Source organism: Drosophila sechellia, chromosome X (genome assembly GCF_004382195.2).
Source record: "Drosophila sechellia strain sech25 chromosome X, ASM438219v1, whole genome shotgun sequence".
In the NCBI taxonomy this organism is placed as follows: domain Eukaryota; kingdom Metazoa; phylum Arthropoda; class Insecta; order Diptera; family Drosophilidae; genus Drosophila; species Drosophila sechellia.
The window spans coordinates 15,734,340-15,753,238 of NC_045954.1; the positions used below are offsets into that span (position 1 = coordinate 15,734,340).

Genomic DNA, 18,899 nt, shown 5'->3' on the forward strand with positions numbered 1-18,899 from the left:
CACAGCAAACCGATCGACATTATCGATTGTGACATCGAATTTTCGGACAGCTGACAGCTGCAGTCCGTATGGATTTGTTTATCCGAAAAGAACTAAGCTTATCCACGAGCAGCGCGCTTGAAGATGTGGCGCCGCACTGTCGCAAGCTACTCACATGGCTGCACGATTGCCACGAGGAGATGCACTCCGAGCACCGGCATCTGCGACTAAGCCAATCCGTTGTGGAATCCCTGCTAAAGGCTCATCTGTACCTGTTCGAGTGCTATGATCGCTTCGGGGAATCGCTGGCCGAGCGCTGCGATTGCCGTGGCTTCTTCGCTGGCTGCTCCGCACTGGAGGATCGGAGAAAGTGCATTCGTGAGCTGTGCACCACCATTGTGAACACACGAAAGGGAGAAGCTCATGCACCACTTCTTCACCTTTCGCATCGCACATTGGCCGAGATTCAGCCGGCATGGAGTGTGATCGGTGATTTGGACTGGTCGGCAATACGCCAATCCGATGCGCTTTCTTCCAGCGATTTTATTAATCCCGATCTTCAGCAAATGCGACGGCTAGTCAAGCGGATTGGCCGCTTGTCCAGCCTTGAGGACATGCAGACCGCAATAAAGCGCTCCATGGAGCTGATTGAGTACCAGGTGTGGCTGCAGCTTTTTAGGGAGCCAAAGGACAGCGACATTCACACCGATTGCTACCTAATGCGCCACATGATCTGCGACACCCTGACGGAGGGCGGATCTACCGCTTGCACCGGCTTCCTGCACAATATCTTTCTGTTCGTATCGCAATCCGGCAATGAGATGAGATTCTGGGCCAGTATGGAGCATGTACGTCTGGCTGGCAGCCTGATTGCCTACCTAATCGACCATTGGAATCGCCACCTTCCCTACTTAGACTTGGACGAGATGCAATTGACCGCTGATGCGCCAGTTACGGCTGTCTCGCAGCTGCCCGTGAACGAGGCCACATACATAACCTACCTGATGCTGGCCACCGGATCCATATGTCGCCGGCAGTTCGCCCAGCAGCTGCGTGCCCAACTACCCGCCAATTGCTGGACACATTTGCTGGACCTGCTAAATAAAGTGGCTTTCGTTTTCACTTAACTACACTACGATTTTAATCATGTTTCGGCAAAAACTCGCAGTTGCCATCGGTCATGCGAACCACCTTCTCGCCCTTCTCGGCCAGGATCTCCTCGATGTTGCGCTTGCCGTCCAGATCTGTGAACCAGTTCAGATTGTCGGCGATCAGGTGGTGATTGGAGCAGCCCTCGCAGGTCACGATGACAACGCCGCGTTGGTATGCCAGCTTCGAAATGGTTTTCATGTTCCGCGTCTGGCACACCTTGCAGGTGTAGATCAGCTGCATCTTGGCCTCCAGTTTCGCCAGGGGAATGCTATTCGTGGCCACCGTCTTGTCCGCATCATCCTGGGAGCAAAGCAAAATAGTTATACTTAACTTTTGTTTGTTATACATAATTTTAACTATTGCATTTGATTTTTTATTATATTTTAAATTACACATGTAAATAATTATTATTTTAATATCAATTGGATAGTTTATTTATATTTAAAACTGATTTCCAAACATACCACTGGTTTACTGCAGTGTATACTGCGGCAAATGCACGTGTAGTTGTTGCTGCTGCTAAAAACAGCTGTTTGTGTTTTGGTTGCAAAGTGATGCACTTGGAACTGCAATTGTGGACTATTTAAGGCATCGATTTGTGTTTTTCGAGAACTGGCAAGTAGTGCGCCTCTTCTCACACCTGTGCTGATTTTATAAAATTGTCTCAGGGCGGACATATTCTCGATTTTGTTGATATTATTTAACCTGATCGAAAAGTGTGAAATTCATTTAAGCTAAGAGATGGCACTTCCTTTCATTTCAAAATTAGTCGCGAGTCACGATTTTAAACAGTTACTTTAGCTGTCACTGGTGCTGATAAAATTTGCTGTAATTTACATACATTTAAAAAAATTTAAAACAAAAATTCCACTGAGAAATATTAAGTAATTAAAGAGTCCACCCGGACTCTTGGACTTAAAAATGAACTTATTTTTCAAATAGGTAGTAACCGTTTCTCCGCTAGCCCGTGACACTGCCAATCGATGACATCTGTTAATGCCATCTCACGTGATACTATCGACAGTACTATCGACCATTAGGTAGAAAGCACTCATATTTTCGAATTTTTTTGTGGAAATTCTCGAGGAAAACAAATTATATAAAGCGCGTGAACCGATGGCGACACGTGTGGTTGCAACGGCGACAGTGCGGGCGGTCAAGGGCCGCAAGTTAATCCCGACGCGGGCCGCTCTGACTCTGGTAAGGAAACTAAAACCTGGTGAAATCGGCGCGTACTGCTGCTGATGAAGTAACAGTCCCCTTCGATCTGATGATTCTAATCTCACCCAATCCTTTCCAGACACCCGCGGCGGTGCTGCGCATCAAGACGCTTCTGCAGGACAAGCCGGACATGGTGAGTGACTGCTGACAAGTTGTCATCGAACCAATGCTACCTTTTAGTGGGGATATGGTGGGATATGGCCTTAACAAAAGATCGCCTTTCACAAATAAGCTCGAGTTCTTTACTTTTGACCAATAACCAAGGCTGCCTATAAATAAACCACATAGCTAATAACTGAAATTCGATGTTGTTTCTGCCACAGGTTGGCCTAAAGGTGGGCGTACGGCAGCGAGGATGCAATGGTCTGTCCTACACGTTGGACTATGCCAGCCAAAAAGGTAAGCCACTCTGGACAGAATGCTTTTCGGTAAAGATCTAATACTCAGCTTTCTGTTTCAATTTTTGCCAGCAGACAAGTTGGATGAGGAGGTGGTCCAGGATGGCGTCAAGGTCTTCATCGACAAGAAAGCGCAGTTGTCGCTGCTGGGTAAGTTCATACCTGCTTAGCAACATAGAATTGGACAAGCCAGCTAATATACTTTATAATTCGCTTTCAGGCACCGAGATGGACTTTGTGGAATCGAAGCTGTCTAGCGAGTTCGTGTTTAACAATCCGAACATTAAGGGCACATGCGGCTGCGGCGAATCGTTCAGCATGTAAACCGATGGAGATCCGGAGGAGATCCGCCGGCACCCGCCTCGCAGACAGACCTAAATTAACCAAGTTAAATGCAGTACGCGGCCCGACCTTGTATCTCATTGCGTTGTTGGCAAAAGCACCGTATCCTTTGTAAATTTTACTTCGCAAACGAATTCTAAATGTTAAGTTGTGTTCTATAGTTAAATTTTAGTTGTAGCGCTAGGTAAGTGACGCACCCGCTTCCTGGCCACAGGCTGGCAGTTTGTCCTCTTTAGCCCTAGTTCAATATATAGACAAGGAATGTTCTGGAAAACACATCTGCGAATCAAGTTTATTATTGAAAAAATACTTCGACTACGTGTATATTACCGCTGATTTATACCCAGGAAACCGTACTCCTCGTAGTCGTCTTGCGTGTAAACAAACTCATCAAAGTTGGGGCTGGTCGCCACCTCCCTGCCGCCGTACCACGCGTACCTCAACGGATCCTCGGGACAGATGAGCGACACTTCAAGATCGTCGGGCACCAGGGCACGTAAATCGTGCTTTAGACGCGGCAGAAATCCGGGAAACTGGGCACTGCCGCCCACAATAAGAATATTGAGCAGGAGGTCGCGGTGCGCTTCCCAGGGGCAAGCCTTCAGACAATCGGCCACCGCCTCCGGAATGCCCACCTGTTGCACACCAATGTCCGAGGGATTGAAGAGCAGCTCGGGCACGGTGAAGCGTTCATTGCACAGTGACACCATTTGCTGCTGCTCCTCATCCTCGCGTGGCTTTCCGGGAACACGAACATAGCCCCGTTTGACGGTGGTGAAGTCTGGAAGGACATAATCAACGGTGATTTCGCGTCGCTTCTCCTCCGAATAATGCACCTGCATCGCCTGCTTGAAGTCCTCCGCAACAAAGCAGACATCCTCCTTGATCTGGTTAACCACATGACTCTCGTCCATGACGTTTAGGTGGCGATAAGAGATTAGCTCCTTTAGGTGGTTGGTCAGCGCCTTCCCGCCCATGTCGATGCGTCGTATGCCCTCGAGAACGCGCCGTCCCAGCACAAAGGGAACAATGTGGGTGAAACTGTAGCCAACATCGATGATGATGCAGTTAAGCGATTCCATTGTAGTCCGCTCCTCGCTGTCAGCCACATAGTTAAAAGCAGCCAGATCGGCAGCAGTGGTCTTGTATACCCCATCAACCTTGTACTCCTCGAACAGCATCTCTAGCGTTGCCTCCTGGACGCTCTGGAAGTTCATCTGCGGCTCGGTGATGACAATATTGCGGTTCTCCAGCGAACAACCAATGCCGTCCTTGCTGAATATGTAATCCCACACCGTTTTTTGAGTGTGCCAGTTGAGCAGGTAGCCGCGCTGGAACGCCAGAATGTAATAGAGCGCCGATGTGTCCCGGCATTCATCTATTTGATTGCCTACAAAAGCGCGTCTCCGCTCGCTCTTTGCTTTCATGATGCAGTTCGGCACCACCTGGGGCTCATCCTGGTTGGCCAGGCCCACTTTCGCTGTGTGCGCCCCGTTGTCCAACACCACCACAGCGTTGGCCATCCTTATCGGCCTCAACATGGATCTATACCATTTTCCGGAAGAGGACAACAAACAACACTTTCTGGTGCTTTAGTGCTGTCGATTAATCTAGCAATTTTTTCAATTTAGCGAGATTTTTAAAATGGTTATATTTGGTGTTTTTAACAGTCTACAACATATTAAATATCAAACAAAGTTTTTTACTATATTGAAACGACTTTTTGAAACGCTAACAATTTTATATTTCGGCAAAATACAAATATCATACAATAAAAATATATATACAATATACAATATAGCATTGTATTGTAGCATATAGCATTTTAAGTAATTGATAACTAGACTAGATTTTTCTTTCTTTTGTACTTTATAATTAAGATACCAATTGGTCTCATATATCTTTATCACACATTAGGTTATGTACAGAGGAATTACTGAACGATTCCTTTTGAAACCTTAATAAAAAGAGAAAAAAGAGCATATAGCATGACACTTCGTCTGCTTTAGTGCTGTCGATTAATCTAGCCATTTTTTTGATTGGATCTGGCGAGATTTTTTAAATCGTTATTTTTTAACGGTCTACAACAAATTAAATAAGGATAACATATAAAATGAAAGCACGGATCAAACGATCTTTTGGAACGCTAACAATTCTATATTTCGGCAAAATACAAATATAGTACGAAAAACTGTCGACCAAGCCAACTTGCTAATTGGGAATCGAGGCGGCAGGAGCAGCCAGTGGCAGGACCTCTAGTTTATGCGGTTCACTGTGATCGCTGACGAAGTGCAGCACTTCGAAGCCCACCTCCACCATGATCAGGATTATGATCATCCACTCGAGCCGGATATGATGGGCATCGTTCAGATTGTGGGACACCAGCTCGGCCAGTTCCACGCAGTGGTTGATCTTCTCGTTCATTACCTTGGTGCGCCGTGAGATGCTGAAGTAGGAGCACACCTGCAGGTACAGTGCCTCCAGTTCCTCGCGATCCCAGTAGAAATCGGGTGCATCCAGTAGATCCGACGATAGGTTGATTACATGACGCAGGGCAAATAATTCACCGGTTTTTCGCAGCATGGCCGCCCGCGAGATTCTTAATCGGCGACCACGCTTTAGATCCTCGGTGAGATGCTCTATGGAGTCTATGTAGCGGTCCAGTGTCGCCTCCCACATGCCCAGCTTTATTGACTGTGCCATCGCATTGGAGAAGGTGTACTTGTACAGAAAACTATCCGTATCGGCGGTGACAAAGAACTTGCCATTCTGGAAGAATGCCCGTGACGTGACATTGAAGTCGCTGCTCTCCGCCACTAGATCGCCCTCGACATCCACCGCCGTCGATGGAATGTAGGTATAGGGCATCACCTCGCTCTCCCCGTGAACCAGGGCACTCACATACGATTCCCTTTCGAAGGCGCGCAGGAAACTAAGCACATTGTTCGTCTCGATGTCGCTGCAGTTCCAAAAGACCACCGAGCCCTCGCGGAAAAAGAATATCTCCCGCGGCTGCTGACCTGTCGGATATTTGGCCGCCACAAAGAGCACATTCTGCTCCACGTCCAGATTGTCTGTGGAGAAGAAACGCTTCGTCTCGTACAGGTTCTGCTCGCGAAGGGCTATCTGCAGATCCTCCAGATTGTACTCCTCGGCGGTCGTATAACCACGAGTGTTGAGAAACCCTAAAGCGGACAGTTCATCGATGGCCAAGCGCTTCTTTCGAATGATCCTGGTGCGAATGGGCGATAGTATCGACTCCAGGCGCTCCTCGGCTAGCGGCAATGGTTTTACCCGCGGTTGCGTTTGAGTTCTAGGAGCAGAAGCTGCTTGAGGTGGCGCCGCAGCCGATGAGGTGGCTTCACTGGCCAACCATCGGCGCCGGTCCATCATCCACTGCGTCTGCGTCTGCTGGCGCGGAATTCGAAGTCCTCCCAGGACCATCTGCCCCAATCTCAGGCGTGCAAAGTTCATGGCTTTTGATTTATGCTCCAGCAGCAATTAGTGGCCCATTTCTGGAGGATGAGATCGGCTTGGTAACGAATCGTATCTGGTGGCTATATAATATAGTAGCCGGCCTCCGATTGTCTTTTGTTGTGTTTATCGGGTTCGATAGGTGCTCAGTGGTGAACTCTGTTCTTCAGCCGTTAGCTTTTTCTAAGATATGAATTTCCATGATTGCTTGGTATTTATACTACAAATTTGTTTTTTGAAATGCTGTTACGAGTCTTCAATTCGCAATACATAAACTTCTGCCAATAGAGAAAAATTACCGAACCTGGCTACAAAATAAAGTGTGAGAACTAAATTTTAGCGGTAAAAAGCTGTGTTTTCCAGCCAACCGCCTGCGCTGCTTCGATAACGATAGCCAACAGCTGTTTTCATCGCTCCACTTAACCATTTTCTTCCTCATTTGGGGCAAAACAAAGCGCAGTAACTACCCAACATTCAGCACGTGCGACGCCTGAATTCAGGACGCACTGCAGCGGGCGACAAGAGCAGAAAGCAACGCGGGTGTGCAACACCGCTTAATAGCAACATAAAATGAACGCATTGCGCAACATCTTCACATCGCGAACTCTCAACTATTTGCGCCAGAATGGACAAAACGCGATCCTCAACGCCACCCAGCAGCAGCCGGCGGTGGACGCCGTGCCGTTGACCAACGATGCCGAGCAGCAGCTAAAATCGTCGCGTCCAGCACCGCTTTCCATACCGCGCTCCATACTCGATGCGTGTCATTTCACGGCCAAACAGTTTGACCTGGGACGCACCACGTCCGGAAACCAGGCGAATAGCTCTCTGTCGCCAACGACACTGAAGCGCTTCGGACGCATGCAACGCCGCATGGAGCTGGTGTACCGCTGCAAGCTGTGCAACACCCGCAACACGAAGACCATCAGCGAGGAGGCCTACTACAGCGGCGTGGTGATCCTACAGTGCGACGGCTGTGCCGTCGACCATCTGATCAAGGACAATCTGGGACTGTTCACCGGCAGCGATGGCGATAGCAGCATTAGCTCTGGAATCAGTACCAGCAAGAATATCGACCAGGTGCTGGCCGACCGGCATGCCCGCGTCCGGGTGATCAAGGTGAACGAGCGCGGCGAGCTGATTTAGGAACTCTAGTCAAAGGGGCATCAGTAGAGGTGAGAACCTGGTGCCGTCAACCTGCGAACCGTGTCTGAGGAGGACACACTCGACACGGGGTGGCACATTGAACCCAAGCAACCAAGCACCCAAGTACCCAACTGCAAACCGGAATCCCACATTTTGTTTCCGAGCTCAGCCGGCTGTATATAATAATTGTACTGTAATTGTTGATTGTTTCGGGCCGTGAGTAATGCCTAAAAAAGTGATTAAAGGAACGACCAGTTCAAAAGCTAAAAAAATACATTGTATATGGCTAAATCTGTTATTCCGCTGTAGACTATCTAATCAGGGTACACAGAAAGCAAAATGTCTTAAATTGTTGATATAAATGTTAAAGTATATGTACAATCATCAAGTTTTGGGCTACAAGCCCGCCACTTTTGTCAATATACGCCGTGCCTATTCTATATTGACCTGGTTTTTTTTTCCGTGTACGCACACGCATATATACTAGACGCTACCCGAAACTCTGAATCCCGCCCAGTCAACAGTGGACGCATTTATGTATCTGGAGAGCCCTAGAAGCCGGTAGAAGTCGAGAGGCTCGGTGGCCGCTCGCTAATTGATCGGATCGGTCAAAACACAGCCGGGAGTGCTAATTACCGCAACAATAAAAATTGGCACACTGCCGACCTGCCGACGCAATGGTGAAATGTGCCGGATTGGTAGGTATAGATACGGCGTTGGGGCTAGACACTAATGCATACCCCATATATAAATATAAGTATGACAAACACGCCCCTGTCGAGTGATCGTTTCTGCGTCTTAAGGCGCCGAATCCCTGGGAGATATGCCCCCAAATGGGCTAACAACAACGGATTTTGGTCGCTGATGGCACGTGGAATGAAGATAGTAAGTCCCACGGAGTCTGTAGTTAATGCCAAGTGGTTCTACCAACTGTTGACATCTAAATAAATTAAATAAATTTGAAACTTTAAGATCTAGCCCAATCTGTTGCTTTGCCATAATAAATATTGAAATAGATATATAGATATTGTTTATTATTTTGATAAAAACCAAGCAGATTGTTTCAGTGTCATATAGGCATACAATTTCGAATACCCAACTCAGCATGACGCTGCGTTTTTTGTGACGTCAAGAGAATTCCAAATATATTACTTAAATGGTGTAAACAAACAAGATGATTCCAAGGCATCGCGTCTGGTGGTTCCACCTCCATATGTACATATGTTTTTGTGGAAAGTTAAAGTAAGAGCCCGCCCTCGAATGAAACTAGTTTGGCTTGCTTTTTAAATAATTATTTAAACCTATTTATTCGAGAATACTTCGAATACGCTTGTGTATATATTGTATGTTACTAAAATCTCATTCGATATTACTAAGATAAATAAAATTGTGATTTGCTTCTGCCATCATTTCTCTCAGTTAATTTACATGTTTCGAAGACGTTTCTTACGGTTTAAAATACATATTCATTACGCTGCTAGTTTGTTTAAATATTTCGTTCTTTTTTTCGGATGAGTTTCTCTTTGCTTGTTTTGTAGGTTGTGTGTGGTGTTTTTTTTGTTTGTTTGTTTCTTTTCCTTCTGATTCTCCTGGAAGCGCACTTTTGTTACGATTCTTGTGATTAATAATCTCCCTCTGGCTCTAAATTGTTTTGTATTTTTGTCACCTCGCATTTCGCCTCTGTTAACTATTTCACAATTTGTTTGAATGCTCGCCCCCTAAATCCCGAATCCCAAATCCTTGCATAGGCGTTGGCTTGGATTTTGGCTAATTTCGCATTACTGAGTTAGCCGCCGAGCCGGATGCTCTGCGAAATTATGCTAAATGAACTTAGGCTTAGGATGAAGCTTCGTCCCACACTGGGCTCTCGTTTCCGTACGCTATACATATTGCCATGGCTATAGCTACGATTCGTATGCTGTTTATAGTTACATAATCGGCCTGCTCGCGTTATATATTTACAGATAGGATTACATATATGTAGGATAGGTTAAAGTTACGATTACAGGACGAAGTGGCGCGATATTTGTTCGAGAACCTAATTCGCCTCGAAGTGTATTACAGATTCAGTCGTTCGTGGACAGTGCGTTTCGTGGCCATCAGGCGCGATGGCAATGCGCCAATGGCCACGCAACGTGCTGCACATTATGTGGTGTGGTTGTATTTTCTCATTGTGTGGCTTAAACATACATAGTTGCTTGTTAGATGTGCTTAGTAACTTAGTTATTGCTGTTAATCAACGGCTTATCTTGCTGGGCTTTCGGTTCGGTCTATCAGTTTTGATGGCAATTGGCTGCTGCAGTTGTGGTTCTTGCGTATAAATATATAGTTAGTACATAGAATACTTTATGAAATACTTAGTTCTGGAATGCATCTACTCGCTCACATCGATTATCGCGGGACGGGAAGGAATGTATACAATTCTTACATCAATAATCAGATTGTAATGCTGTTTGTGTCTGGGGAGAAGAACTCGAAATTGGCACTGAAATGTTAAGCATTTGTTATTAATTATAAGTACCTCTCTACCCCTCTCTTTCTGGCCCTTCCTATCGCCTTCTCTGTCAATTTGAACTCACTCAAAAATCATTGGGAAGTCAAAGGAAGTGTAAGTGTTCTATCATACTCTTAGAACTAAAGTTGCATTCATGGGCGTTGTTGTTAAATACTTTTTGCGTTTAAGTACGTCTACAGGTAAGTGGATTCGAATAGAGTACAATTAAATTAGGTGTAGCTTCGAGAGTTAATAAATATAAAACAAAATAATACATGAGACCCTGTTCGCGGTTTCGATTCAGACAATATTGGAGATACAAATATGATATTTGTTAGTTATTGCTACTGCGTAATTTCAGTTCCCTGGCATTGGTTTTCAACTGAATCAAATTGCAAAATATATCTGAACATCGGAGTGAGTCTAAAACTAAGATTATGAAAGCTAACTAAGTTGCCCAAGTTGCTGGCAATTTAAAGACGTTACAGTTTCAATTTTAGTTAAATTTAAAACTATTTGACATAGCGACCACGCCCACGGCCACGTCCGCGCCCCCTACCGCGACTCTTGGCCTTGGACCAGTCCTTGTCCTTGTCCCTCTCCCAATCCCTATCTCACAGACTGCTACGACCCGAACGCCCAACAGCGCCGACGGCACCATTGGGTCGATTGTGTCGACGCTTGTGCAGATAGAGACCGGCCGCTTGGGCGAACGCCGAACCGCATATCTGGCAGACGTAGCGCTTGATCTTGTCGTGGATCTGCTTGTGGTTCTGCAGATTCTTTGTCGACTTGAATGTCTTGCCGCAAATGTCGCACTTGAACTCCTCGTTGCTGTAGTGCTGCTTCAGGTGCTCGAACAGGCTGTTGCGTGCCACAAACGATTTATTGCACTGCGGATAGTCGCATTTATGGCACCGCTCCCGCTCATCCTGGTGGACAATTCGATGCGCATTCAGGTGGCCCGGTGTGGCGAAACTGCGGCGACACACATCGCATCCATACGGCTTGGCAATGTCACTGCCGCCACCACCACCGCCGCCAATTTGATCATCATCGTCGACCATGTCATCGGTTGCTTTCGCTGCGTGCCTCCTTTTTCGGCGACTGCCGCTACCTCTGGACTCCTCGGCCTCGACTTCGATCTCGTCATCTCCCAGGCCGCCCTCCATGATGCTGTGATTAAGCGCCAGCGAGGGCAGGAACAGCTCCTCGTTATGGCGCCGCAGGTGCTCATCATAGTTGGCCTTCTCGCGGAAACTGGCCGTGCACAATTCGCAGTTGAACTTGATCTCGGTTACGCCGCCCAAATGCAGCTGCTTGTGGCTGTCGAACTCCCCGGCATTGTGGAACTGTATGCTGCATATGTTGCAATAGTAACCGCCACCCAAACTGGGCTGGTGGGTGAGCATGTGGAGGTCCAGTTCCCTGAGTGTTTGCACTATTTCCGGGCAGTGTGCGCACTTAAATGGCGGAATGTCGTCGTCCATGAAGTGCATCTGATCGTAGTACAGATAGTTCGCAATGAATTTCTTGCCCAGCCGCTCGCTGTTAAGGCGCTCCATCTTCTGTTTGGAGTAATCGAATCGCAGCTGGGAAATGCGCTTCGATATCTGGATGGTGGTCACATCGATCAGCTGCTGCAGTTCAATGGCCATCTGATGGAGTCCCTCGCCGCGTCGCTCCTTGCTGCGGTAGTCGGGATCGAAGCGGTTGTAGAAGCACTGGTACCGCTTCACCATGCTCAGCAGCTTGGCAGTAGACGTATCGTTCCAAATGGCCGAGAAGCGGCGGCGATAGGAGGTTTCCTGTCGAAAGGATGAGAGTTATTGATTGCCATATGATTAGCCAGCCCCACAAAACTAACAACTTTGATTAGGCATTTACGAGTTGCATTCTGAGGTGGGAAGGAGGAGAGGAATCTATTACTGCGCATATGCAGGAGAAATTCAGTTGAAAAATTAATTAGTGGCGTAGAAAAGTCCACCATTATATTTGCAAGACTTTAATTACGATGTTTGAAGTAAACGAAGGATTTGGTAGCTAACCACCTAATCACGTCGGTGGATAAATAAATAATTTCTCGACTCAAGTCGCCCACCTGTTTATGTTTATTAATCTGCTAACAAGATTTCTTTTCAATCCACCCCCATTTCAGAAAAGCGGACGCATAGGATCGAATTCAAGGGAGAACCACTAACCTTGACAACAGCATCGGACATCTTATCGTTGTAGCTGTATACCTCGTTGAGGAAGTGCAGCTCCTTGAAGTACCACAGCGTACTGATGTTGGTCTTCTCCAGGGCCATGCGGTTGCACTCCCGCTTGTATACCGTGCGCAGGTTGTCCCACTTGCGGGTGATGGCGTCCTTGGCCAGCGAGATGTTAAACCGGCTCTTGAACTCCAGCACAATCCAGTCGAGGAAGCGGGCGCGCTTAACGCGATCCCGGAACTGTGCATTGCCGTGGTCCCACAGAAAGGGGTTGCGCTGATACGAATGGATGAGAAACTGGATCATCTTGCGGTCCTTGATGTGCATCGTAACCTCCCGGTCGCGCTAAGGGGTGGGAAAATGATAAAATCATTACAAATAGGTATATATATGGAAATGAGTGAAAATTAAGGGTGAAATAAATGAAGCTTTTAAATCGATGGGCGAAAATCGCTCCCAAAATATATATCTGTATGTATATAGCATAAAAATATAACTTACTCCCAGCAGGGACTCCTCCACCATCTCATCATAGCTGAGAAAGTCCGATTCGGGTCCGAAGCCACTGTGGTTAACGCCGTCGAATCCGGCAAAGTCCATGTACTCTCCGGAATTGTCGTCCATATAGCTGTGATCCGGATCACCGTAGTCGTCCATGGAGGAATCGCCGTCGCCGGCGATGAGAACCTCGCTAGACATGTTCCTCTGGCGCTGCTTTGTGACCTTTTTGCGCGCTCGCGTCTTGGAACTGATCACCGGTACATCGCTTTCGGGTAGTATTGCCTCGTCCTCATCGGCCTCGGAATCGTTTAGCCGTGGCTCATCGTCGTCTTCCTCGCCGGCGACTACATCATCATCGCTGCAGGGCAGATCCTGGAGCTCCTGTTTAATGACCATCTGGGGCTCCAGCAGCGCTGTGTCCGCGTCCGTTAAGTCTTCGATCTCGTGGAAGTTGGGCAGATCCCCGTTACGACCGGACAGGGACATGGGCTCGCCGAGATTGAAGGGGAGACGGGAGGAGGTATTCGCCACGGACTGGTCGCCCAGGTGAACTGTCTGCATGTGGCCGATGAAGGAGTCGAAGTAGAGAAACTTCTCGCTGCAGAAGATGCAACGCAGGGCGAAGTACTGGAAGTCCTCTGTGGCCGTCACCATGCCGCAGTCCTTGGTACAGTGACGGAAAATCTCCTCGTCGTTGGTACGTGGATACGCCAGGACACTCATCGCGCCGCCTGCGGATCCTCGTCCTGTCCGGTTAACGTTCGGAATTCAATTAAGTCTCTCGTTACTCTACGCTGCGGTTGGCGCACTCTAGTATTATGCCTTATTTTGACTTGATTTTATCCCGATTTGGCCAATAAAAAAAAAACTTTTTAGTGTTGGGGTTTGGGCGCACGGTTGCATTTCATTCACTAATCGCCATTGGTGGTCGCAGGTGAGCCGATTACATCTTGCGGCTTATTTTGCTGTGATTTAGCGGGAAAGAAGCCATTACTAGCGGGAAATATATGACAAATTCTTAAATTGTTATTTTACATGTTAACCACTTGAATACGTTGCGTGCAAACGAAAAATCTAATTAAAAAAAAATAAAAGTGCTACGAATTGGAAGTGATTTAAACTATCGTTAATGATGTTAAGAAATCGTTCTCAACACTATCGATAGTACTGCTTTGAAGTCTCTAGTTGTCTTTCCCTCCATCTGGTCACATTTGTCATCTGATTTCTTCGATTCGGCTAACTTTCAGCGTGCTTGGATTTGTGCCGATTCCTATTGATTTAATTCGCCCAGTTAAGAAAATCTCTGTTTAATTGCGAAACGCGATGGCTTCGATTAGCTTGCTGAACCCGAAGGCCGAGTTTGCTCGCGCCTCTCAGGCTCTGGCCATCAATATCAGTGCCGCCAAGGGACTGCAGGATGTGATGCGCTCCAATTTGGGACCCAAGGGCACCGTCAAAATGTAAGTGACTGAAACGGGCCTCTAATATTCCTCACTTTGCGTTTCATTAGCAATTTGAGTAAGAATGCAAGTATATAGGCGAAAAAACAAGCGTTTTGGCCACAGCTGCGGCGACTGCAAGTTTGAGGTTAGACTTGAACTAGCGGTATGCGTCATCGCAAAAGAAAGAGAGGGAATGTTGCAAGTCTGCGGCAAAAAGATTAGAATCCAAGTGTTTTTATTCAATTTCAAAAAGAATCTTAAATGAAAGATGCGCCCTGAGGTTTTAATTTAGTAAGAAATGTGTGTTTAACGGCATATCCAGCACCGTGCGATTCAGAAAATGACATCGAAAGAGGCGTGACTTGACTCACGCGCCGTGAAACGTGAAACAAACATACTAATTCTAGAAACTTCGCAGGTTGGTTTCTGGCGCCGGCGACATTAAGATCACCAAGGATGGCAATGTCCTGCTGCACGAAATGCAGATTCAGCATCCGACTGCCTCTATGATTGCCAGGGCCAGCACGGCCCAGGATGATTCCACCGGCGATGGAACCACCACCACTGTGATGCTTATTGGCGAGCTCCTGAAGCAGGCCGATATCTATCTGTCTGAGGGACTGCATCCTCGCATCATGACCGATGGATTCGAGAATGCACGCGACAAGGCATTGGAGGTGCTCGACAAGGTCAAGGTGCCCGTGGAAATCAACAAGAAGAACCTGGTGGAGGTGGCCAACACAAGTCTGAAGACCAAGGTGCATCCCGCCCTGGCCGATCTGCTTACAGACGTCTGCGTGAATGCTGTGCTGACCATTGCCAGTGCCGATAAGACCAAGCCCGTGGACCTCCACATGGTGGAGCTGATGGAGATGCAGCACAAATCCGATACCGATACACAGCTGGTGCGTGGACTGGTCATGGACCATGGTGCCCGCCACCCGGACATGCCGAAGCGTTTGGAGAATGCCTACATCCTTACGGCCAATGTCTCGCTGGAGTACGAGAAGGCCGAGGTCAACTCTGGCTTCTTCTACAAGACCGCCGAGGAGCGTGAGGCCTTTGTGCGCGCCGAGCGCGAATTCATCGACCAGCGTGTGAAGAAGGTGATCGAATTGAAGCGCTCCGTGTGCGATGGCACCGACAAAACCTTCGTCCTGATCAACCAGAAGGGCATTGACCCCATCTCGCTGGACGCCCTGGCCAAGGAGGGCATCTTGGCCCTACGTCGCGCCAAGCGCCGCAACATGGAGCGTCTGGCTTTGGCCTGCGGTGGCACTGCAATGAACTCCTTTGACGATCTGCAGGAGGAGCACTTGGGATACGCCGGTGTGGTGTACGAGCATGTTCTGGGCGAGAATAAGTACACTTTCGTGGAGGACTGCAAGAACCCGCTGTCGGTCACGATCCTGATCAAGGGTCCCAACAAGCACACGATCACCCAGATCAAGGACGCCATCAGGGACGGTCTGCGTGCCATCAACAACACTATTGCCGATAAGGCTCTGGTGCCCGGAGCTGGAGCCTTCGAGGTGCGCGCCTACAACGAGCTGGTCGCCTTCAAGGATACCATCAAGGGCAAGTCCCGCCTGGCAGTGCAGGCCTTTGCCGATGCTCTGCTGGTCATTCCCAAGACGCTGGCCGTGAACAGCGGCTACGATGCCCAGGACACAATCGTCAAGCTGACAGTCGAGGATCGCATGAGTCCCGAACTGGTCGGCCTGGATCTGGCCACCGGCGAGCCCATGAAGCCTGTGGATCTGGGCGTCTACGACAACTACATCGTTAAGAAGCAGATCCTCAACTCCTGCTCGATCATTGCCAGCAACCTGCTTCTCGTCGACGAGGTCATGCGTGCGGGCATGACGAGCCTCAAAGGCTAGTCCCCATCATTTCATCCGACCCATTCAAGTTAACTAAGTTAATGCACCACATGCTCCTTAACCCGCGTCTCTCAAAGCCACACAACCAAAAGAAAACTTAACACGTTAATAATTTGGAAACATGAACTAGGAATGGTTGCGGCTGCAAGTATTCACAATAAAAATACAATTCAAATAATAAACAAACAAAATCATACACAGTTCTATACTATATTCTATATAACGCTAATGTATTTTCTACTTTTATTAACAAAAATGTTTACTCACCACGATCCGTTGGTTTAAAAAATAAATGGAAATAGCGGTTTAGCCGTGACGCAAACCTTAATATGGGCGGTAATTGGGGAATACTCACCACAACATTTTTCTTTGGAGGCACATGGTATATTTGAAGAGTCCACTGCTGGTCACACCGCAGTCAACAGTTGTCGCTTTCGCTGGAAAGCAGCTGAAAACAAGTGAATTTCTGAGTTAAAAACATATTCAAACATGTTTTCGGTTACTTGTGTGGCGCCCGTGAACATAGCGCTCATCAAATATTGTGGGTAAATTAATACATATCTTATAGGCGCATAAACTTATGCATATGCATTCCTTTAAAGGGGGAAAGCGGCACGAAGAGCTCATTCTGCCCGTCAATGATTCAATTAGCATGACTCTGAGCACCGATGAGGTAAATATGAAAGATATTTAAATATTTATTTGCGTGTTAAAGCCAACAAATTGTGGTTAAAAAAAAACCTTAGATGCTGTATACCTTTTAATAATGGTTTATGTTTAAAGTGCGCGTAGTCGAAGTTTTTATTTTCTTACAAATGTAAATATTACGAAAACTTTCTATTTAATTTGGGAAGATCTCACAGATTTTCACTTTTCAGCGATTCTCTTTCGATTTGTGTTGACACTGAATTTTTTTAAGATTAAAATGGAATTACTAACTTAAAAAAATGGGTTTTTGAATATGTGTTCGACATCCTGTAATATCGAATTTTTTTTTTAAATAACAATTTATCAAGAATTTTAAAATCTTGAACAATTACTTTTCTTGATCCCATCACCACCCCAAGCTGTGCGCCAAGACAACAGTGACTGCATCGGAATCCTTTGAAAGGAATCGCATGTGGCTGAATGGGGAGGAGGTGCCCTTCGAAGAGGGTTCCCGCCTGCAGCGCTGTTTGAAAGAAGGTGAGTTTATAGTTAAATATATAAAAGTATAGAATCTTAATTATAAAAATGCACTTGCAGTCCATCGACTAGCTGTGGCGAATGGCTCCCAGAAGGTTCCGCCAACCTGGAAGCTGCACATCGCATCGGTTAACAATTTCCCCACCGCCGCCGGACTGGCATCCAGTGCGGCTGGCTACGCCTGTCTGGTGTACTCCCTGTCCCGACTCTACGACATACCGCTGAGTGAGGAGCTGACGACGGTGGCGCGGCAAGGCAGTGGATCGGCATGTCGCAGTTTGTATGGCGGTTTTGTGCAGTGGCATCGCGGAGCACTGGATGATGGCAGCGATTCGGTGGCGAGGCAAATAGCTCCCTCCGACCACTGGCCCAACATGCATGTTCTCATCCTGGTCGTCAACGATGCACGCAAGAAGACTGCCTCGACAAGGGGCATGCAACAGGCGGTGAAGACGTCGCAGTTGATCAAGCATCGCGTGGAGCAAGTGGTTCCCGACCGGATTACCCGATTGAGGGAGGCCATCGCAAGCCATGACTTTCAGGCATTCGCCGAGATAACGATGAAGGACTCAAATCAGTTCCATGCCGTCGCCCTGGACACCTATCCGCCGTGTGTCTACATGAACGATGTGTCGCACAGGATCGTGTCCTTCGTTCACGATTATAACGATCGAATGGGTAGCTATCATGCCGCGTACACCTTCGATGCCGGTCCAAATGCATGCCTTTACGTCCTGGCGGAGCACGTTCCGCATCTCTTGAGCGCTATCCAGAAGGTGTTCCCCAATGATCTGGCGGATGGTGACACCTACTTGCGAGGTCTTCCCATTCCTAAAGTGCAAGATGCTGAGTGCAGCAAATTGGATTCACTGGATGTTCATGCTAAAAATGCTTTCAGATATATAATCCACACGAAAGTCGGCGAAGGACCAAGAGAATTAAGCGCTGATAATAGTTTATTGATAAATGGACTTCCGCTGGAGTGATGAGAGTTATTTTGAGAATGAATTGCATGAGGAAGGGCACAGAAATTCTATAAAGGAAATATTTTTTAGAATATATTTATGCGAAATTGTGGGATGGACCAAAATGTACAATGGGGCACATATAAACATTTAAAATGTGCACGATTATTCTTTTTTACGTGACCAAATTTGAATATCTCAATTGCAACACCTTAATTTATTCTCTTTATTTATTTTTACTTTATTTATTTATGAATTCCGGTGAACAAATGATTGGCTATTTTTAAATAAAATTATGAAAAACGGAAATCAATTCTAATTGCAATTTGAGCTAACTTTGGTTTATATTTATTTTGCATTTGTATTTATACTATTTATAGAAAATCAACAAATACGCTTTGTAAACGAACTTAACTTCTTTCTTTTCGATTTTGAATGCTTTTTGTGGGGTCGCAGGGCAAACATTTGTTTGAATATAATAATTTTGCGTTTTGAAATATGTTT

General features: G+C 46.9%; 9 protein-coding genes across 14 annotated transcripts; 5 read left to right on the top strand and 4 right to left on the bottom strand.

The window, feature by feature from the left end:
• The first annotated feature begins 44 nt into the window (after window positions 1–44).
• Window positions 45–1,532, top strand: LOC6619959. The gene has a single exon (XM_002044135.2). The coding sequence runs from the start codon at window positions 69–71 to the stop codon at window positions 1,104–1,106; it is 1,038 nt and encodes a 345-aa protein (XP_002044171.2). The 5' UTR covers window positions 45–68; the 3' UTR covers window positions 1,107–1,532.
• On the bottom strand, window positions 1,096–1,969 carry LOC6619960 (mitochondrial protein import protein ZIM17). Its single transcript, XM_002044136.2, has 2 exons — window positions 1,596–1,969; window positions 1,096–1,431 (listed from the first exon to the last, which is right to left on the bottom strand). The coding sequence occupies exons 1-2, from the start codon at window positions 1,806–1,808 to the stop codon at window positions 1,120–1,122; spliced, it is 525 nt and encodes a 174-aa protein (XP_002044172.2). The 5' UTR covers window positions 1,809–1,969; the 3' UTR covers window positions 1,096–1,119.
• A 177-nt stretch (window positions 1,970–2,146) lies between these two features.
• LOC6619961 (iron-sulfur cluster assembly 1 homolog, mitochondrial) lies at window positions 2,147–3,368 on the top strand. 2 transcript variants are annotated; one of them, XM_032725388.1, is made up of 5 exons: window positions 2,147–2,331; window positions 2,432–2,485; window positions 2,676–2,751; window positions 2,823–2,900; window positions 2,971–3,368. In XM_032725388.1, exons 1-5 carry the CDS (start codon window positions 2,248–2,250, stop codon window positions 3,072–3,074), a joined length of 396 nt encoding a protein of 131 aa, XP_032581279.1. In that variant the 5' UTR covers window positions 2,147–2,247; the 3' UTR covers window positions 3,075–3,368. The 2 variants fall into 2 exon arrangements, with proteins under 2 accessions (XP_032581279.1, XP_002044173.1); XM_002044137.2 differs by having other exon boundaries at window positions 2,149–2,331; window positions 2,826–2,900.
• On the bottom strand, window positions 3,198–4,664 carry LOC6619962 (actin-related protein 6). 3 transcript variants are annotated; one of them, XM_032725383.1, is made up of 2 exons: window positions 3,423–4,664; window positions 3,198–3,358 (listed from the first exon to the last, which is right to left on the bottom strand). In XM_032725383.1, exons 1-2 carry the CDS (start codon window positions 4,631–4,633, stop codon window positions 3,331–3,333), a joined length of 1,239 nt encoding a protein of 412 aa, XP_032581274.1. In that variant the 5' UTR covers window positions 4,634–4,664; the 3' UTR covers window positions 3,198–3,330. The 3 variants fall into 3 exon arrangements, with proteins under 3 accessions (XP_032581274.1, XP_032581273.1, XP_032581275.1); XM_032725382.1 differs by having other exon boundaries at window positions 3,198–3,371; XM_032725384.1 differs by having other exon boundaries at window positions 3,355–4,664.
• A 542-nt stretch (window positions 4,665–5,206) lies between these two features.
• On the bottom strand, window positions 5,207–6,692 carry LOC6619963 (required for meiotic nuclear division protein 1 homolog). Its single transcript, XM_002044139.2, has one exon. The coding sequence runs from the start codon at window positions 6,564–6,566 to the stop codon at window positions 5,304–5,306; it is 1,263 nt and encodes a 420-aa protein (XP_002044175.1). The 5' UTR covers window positions 6,567–6,692; the 3' UTR covers window positions 5,207–5,303.
• Window positions 6,693–6,980: 288 nt separating this feature from the next.
• On the top strand, window positions 6,981–8,152 carry LOC6619964 (DNL-type zinc finger protein). The gene has a single exon (XM_032724469.1). It carries the CDS (start codon window positions 7,137–7,139, stop codon window positions 7,710–7,712), a length of 576 nt encoding a protein of 191 aa, XP_032580360.1. The 5' UTR covers window positions 6,981–7,136; the 3' UTR covers window positions 7,713–8,152.
• An 836-nt stretch (window positions 8,153–8,988) lies between these two features.
• Window positions 8,989–13,814, bottom strand: LOC6619968 (putative zinc finger protein 840). 2 transcript variants are annotated; one of them, XR_004362354.1, is made up of 4 exons: window positions 12,921–13,814; window positions 12,408–12,764; window positions 10,234–12,014; window positions 8,989–10,171 (listed from the first exon to the last, which is right to left on the bottom strand). XR_004362354.1 is itself a non-coding variant. In XM_032724468.1 (3 exons), exons 1-3 carry the CDS (start codon window positions 13,641–13,643, stop codon window positions 10,821–10,823), a joined length of 2,274 nt encoding a protein of 757 aa, XP_032580359.1. In that variant the 5' UTR covers window positions 13,644–13,814; the 3' UTR covers window positions 8,989–10,820. The 2 variants fall into 2 exon arrangements, 1 of the variants encoding a protein (XP_032580359.1); XM_032724468.1 differs by having other exon boundaries at window positions 8,989–12,014.
• Window positions 13,815–14,122: 308 nt separating this feature from the next.
• Window positions 14,123–16,445, top strand: LOC6619969 (T-complex protein 1 subunit zeta). The gene is made up of 2 exons (XM_032725450.1): window positions 14,123–14,380; window positions 14,781–16,445. The coding sequence occupies exons 1-2, from the start codon at window positions 14,244–14,246 to the stop codon at window positions 16,243–16,245; spliced, it is 1,602 nt and encodes a 533-aa protein (XP_032581341.1). The 5' UTR covers window positions 14,123–14,243; the 3' UTR covers window positions 16,246–16,445.
• A 216-nt stretch (window positions 16,446–16,661) lies between these two features.
• Window positions 16,662–18,809, top strand: LOC6619970 (diphosphomevalonate decarboxylase). 2 transcript variants are annotated; one of them, XM_002044146.2, is made up of 4 exons: window positions 16,662–16,786; window positions 16,848–16,918; window positions 17,313–17,430; window positions 17,491–18,809. In XM_002044146.2, the coding sequence occupies exons 1-4, from the start codon at window positions 16,735–16,737 to the stop codon at window positions 18,414–18,416; spliced, it is 1,167 nt and encodes a 388-aa protein (XP_002044182.2). In that variant the 5' UTR covers window positions 16,662–16,734; the 3' UTR covers window positions 18,417–18,809. The 2 variants fall into 2 exon arrangements, with proteins under 2 accessions (XP_002044182.2, XP_032580232.1); XM_032724341.1 differs by having other exon boundaries at window positions 16,698–16,790.
• The last annotated feature ends 90 nt before the right edge of the window (window positions 18,810–18,899 follow it).

Excerpts from the sequence above, each read along its gene's own strand:
- LOC6619968 (XM_032724468.1), bottom strand. The coding sequence starts at position 13,643 with ATGAGTGTCCTGGCGTATCCACGTACCAACGACGAGGAGATTTTCCGT. Across the intron at positions 12,765-12,920 it reads TGGAGGAGTCCCTGCTGGGA|CGCGACCGGGAGGTTACGAT; the intron begins GTAAGTTATATT and ends CCCACCCCTTAG. Across the intron at positions 12,015-12,407 it reads TGTCCGATGCTGTTGTCAAG|GAAACCTCCTATCGCCGCCG; the intron begins GTTAGTGGTTCT and ends TCCTTTCGACAG.
- LOC6619959 (XM_002044135.2), top strand. The coding sequence starts at position 69 with ATGGATTTGTTTATCCGAAAAGAACTAAGCTTATCCACGAGCAGCGCG.
- LOC6619964 (XM_032724469.1), top strand. The coding sequence starts at position 7,137 with ATGAACGCATTGCGCAACATCTTCACATCGCGAACTCTCAACTATTTG.
- LOC6619961 (XM_032725388.1), top strand. The coding sequence starts at position 2,248 with ATGGCGACACGTGTGGTTGCAACGGCGACAGTGCGGGCGGTCAAGGGC. Across the intron at positions 2,752-2,822 it reads GGACTATGCCAGCCAAAAAG|CAGACAAGTTGGATGAGGAG; the intron begins GTAAGCCACTCT and ends AATTTTTGCCAG. Across the intron at positions 2,901-2,970 it reads AGCGCAGTTGTCGCTGCTGG|GCACCGAGATGGACTTTGTG; the intron begins GTAAGTTCATAC and ends ATTCGCTTTCAG.
- LOC6619962 (XM_032725382.1), bottom strand. The coding sequence starts at position 4,633 with ATGTTGAGGCCGATAAGGATGGCCAACGCTGTGGTGGTGTTGGACAAC. Across the intron at positions 3,372-3,422 it reads TTCCTGGGTATAAATCAGCG|ATGTGTTTTCCAGAACATTC; the intron begins GTAATATACACG and ends CTTGATTCGCAG.
- LOC6619970 (XM_002044146.2), top strand. The coding sequence starts at position 16,735 with ATGTTTTCGGTTACTTGTGTGGCGCCCGTGAACATAGCGCTCATCAAA. Across the intron at positions 16,919-17,312 it reads TGACTCTGAGCACCGATGAG|CTGTGCGCCAAGACAACAGT; the intron begins GTAAATATGAAA and ends CACCACCCCAAG. Across the intron at positions 17,431-17,490 it reads GCAGCGCTGTTTGAAAGAAG|TCCATCGACTAGCTGTGGCG; the intron begins GTGAGTTTATAG and ends ATGCACTTGCAG.
- LOC6619960 (XM_002044136.2), bottom strand. The coding sequence starts at position 1,808 with ATGTCCGCCCTGAGACAATTTTATAAAATCAGCACAGGTGTGAGAAGA. Across the intron at positions 1,432-1,595 it reads TACACTGCAGTAAACCAGTG|GATGATGCGGACAAGACGGT; the intron begins GTATGTTTGGAA and ends CTTTGCTCCCAG.
- LOC6619969 (XM_032725450.1), top strand. The coding sequence starts at position 14,244 with ATGGCTTCGATTAGCTTGCTGAACCCGAAGGCCGAGTTTGCTCGCGCC. Across the intron at positions 14,381-14,780 it reads CCCAAGGGCACCGTCAAAAT|GTTGGTTTCTGGCGCCGGCG; the intron begins GTAAGTGACTGA and ends GAAACTTCGCAG.
- LOC6619963 (XM_002044139.2), bottom strand. The coding sequence starts at position 6,566 with ATGAACTTTGCACGCCTGAGATTGGGGCAGATGGTCCTGGGAGGACTT.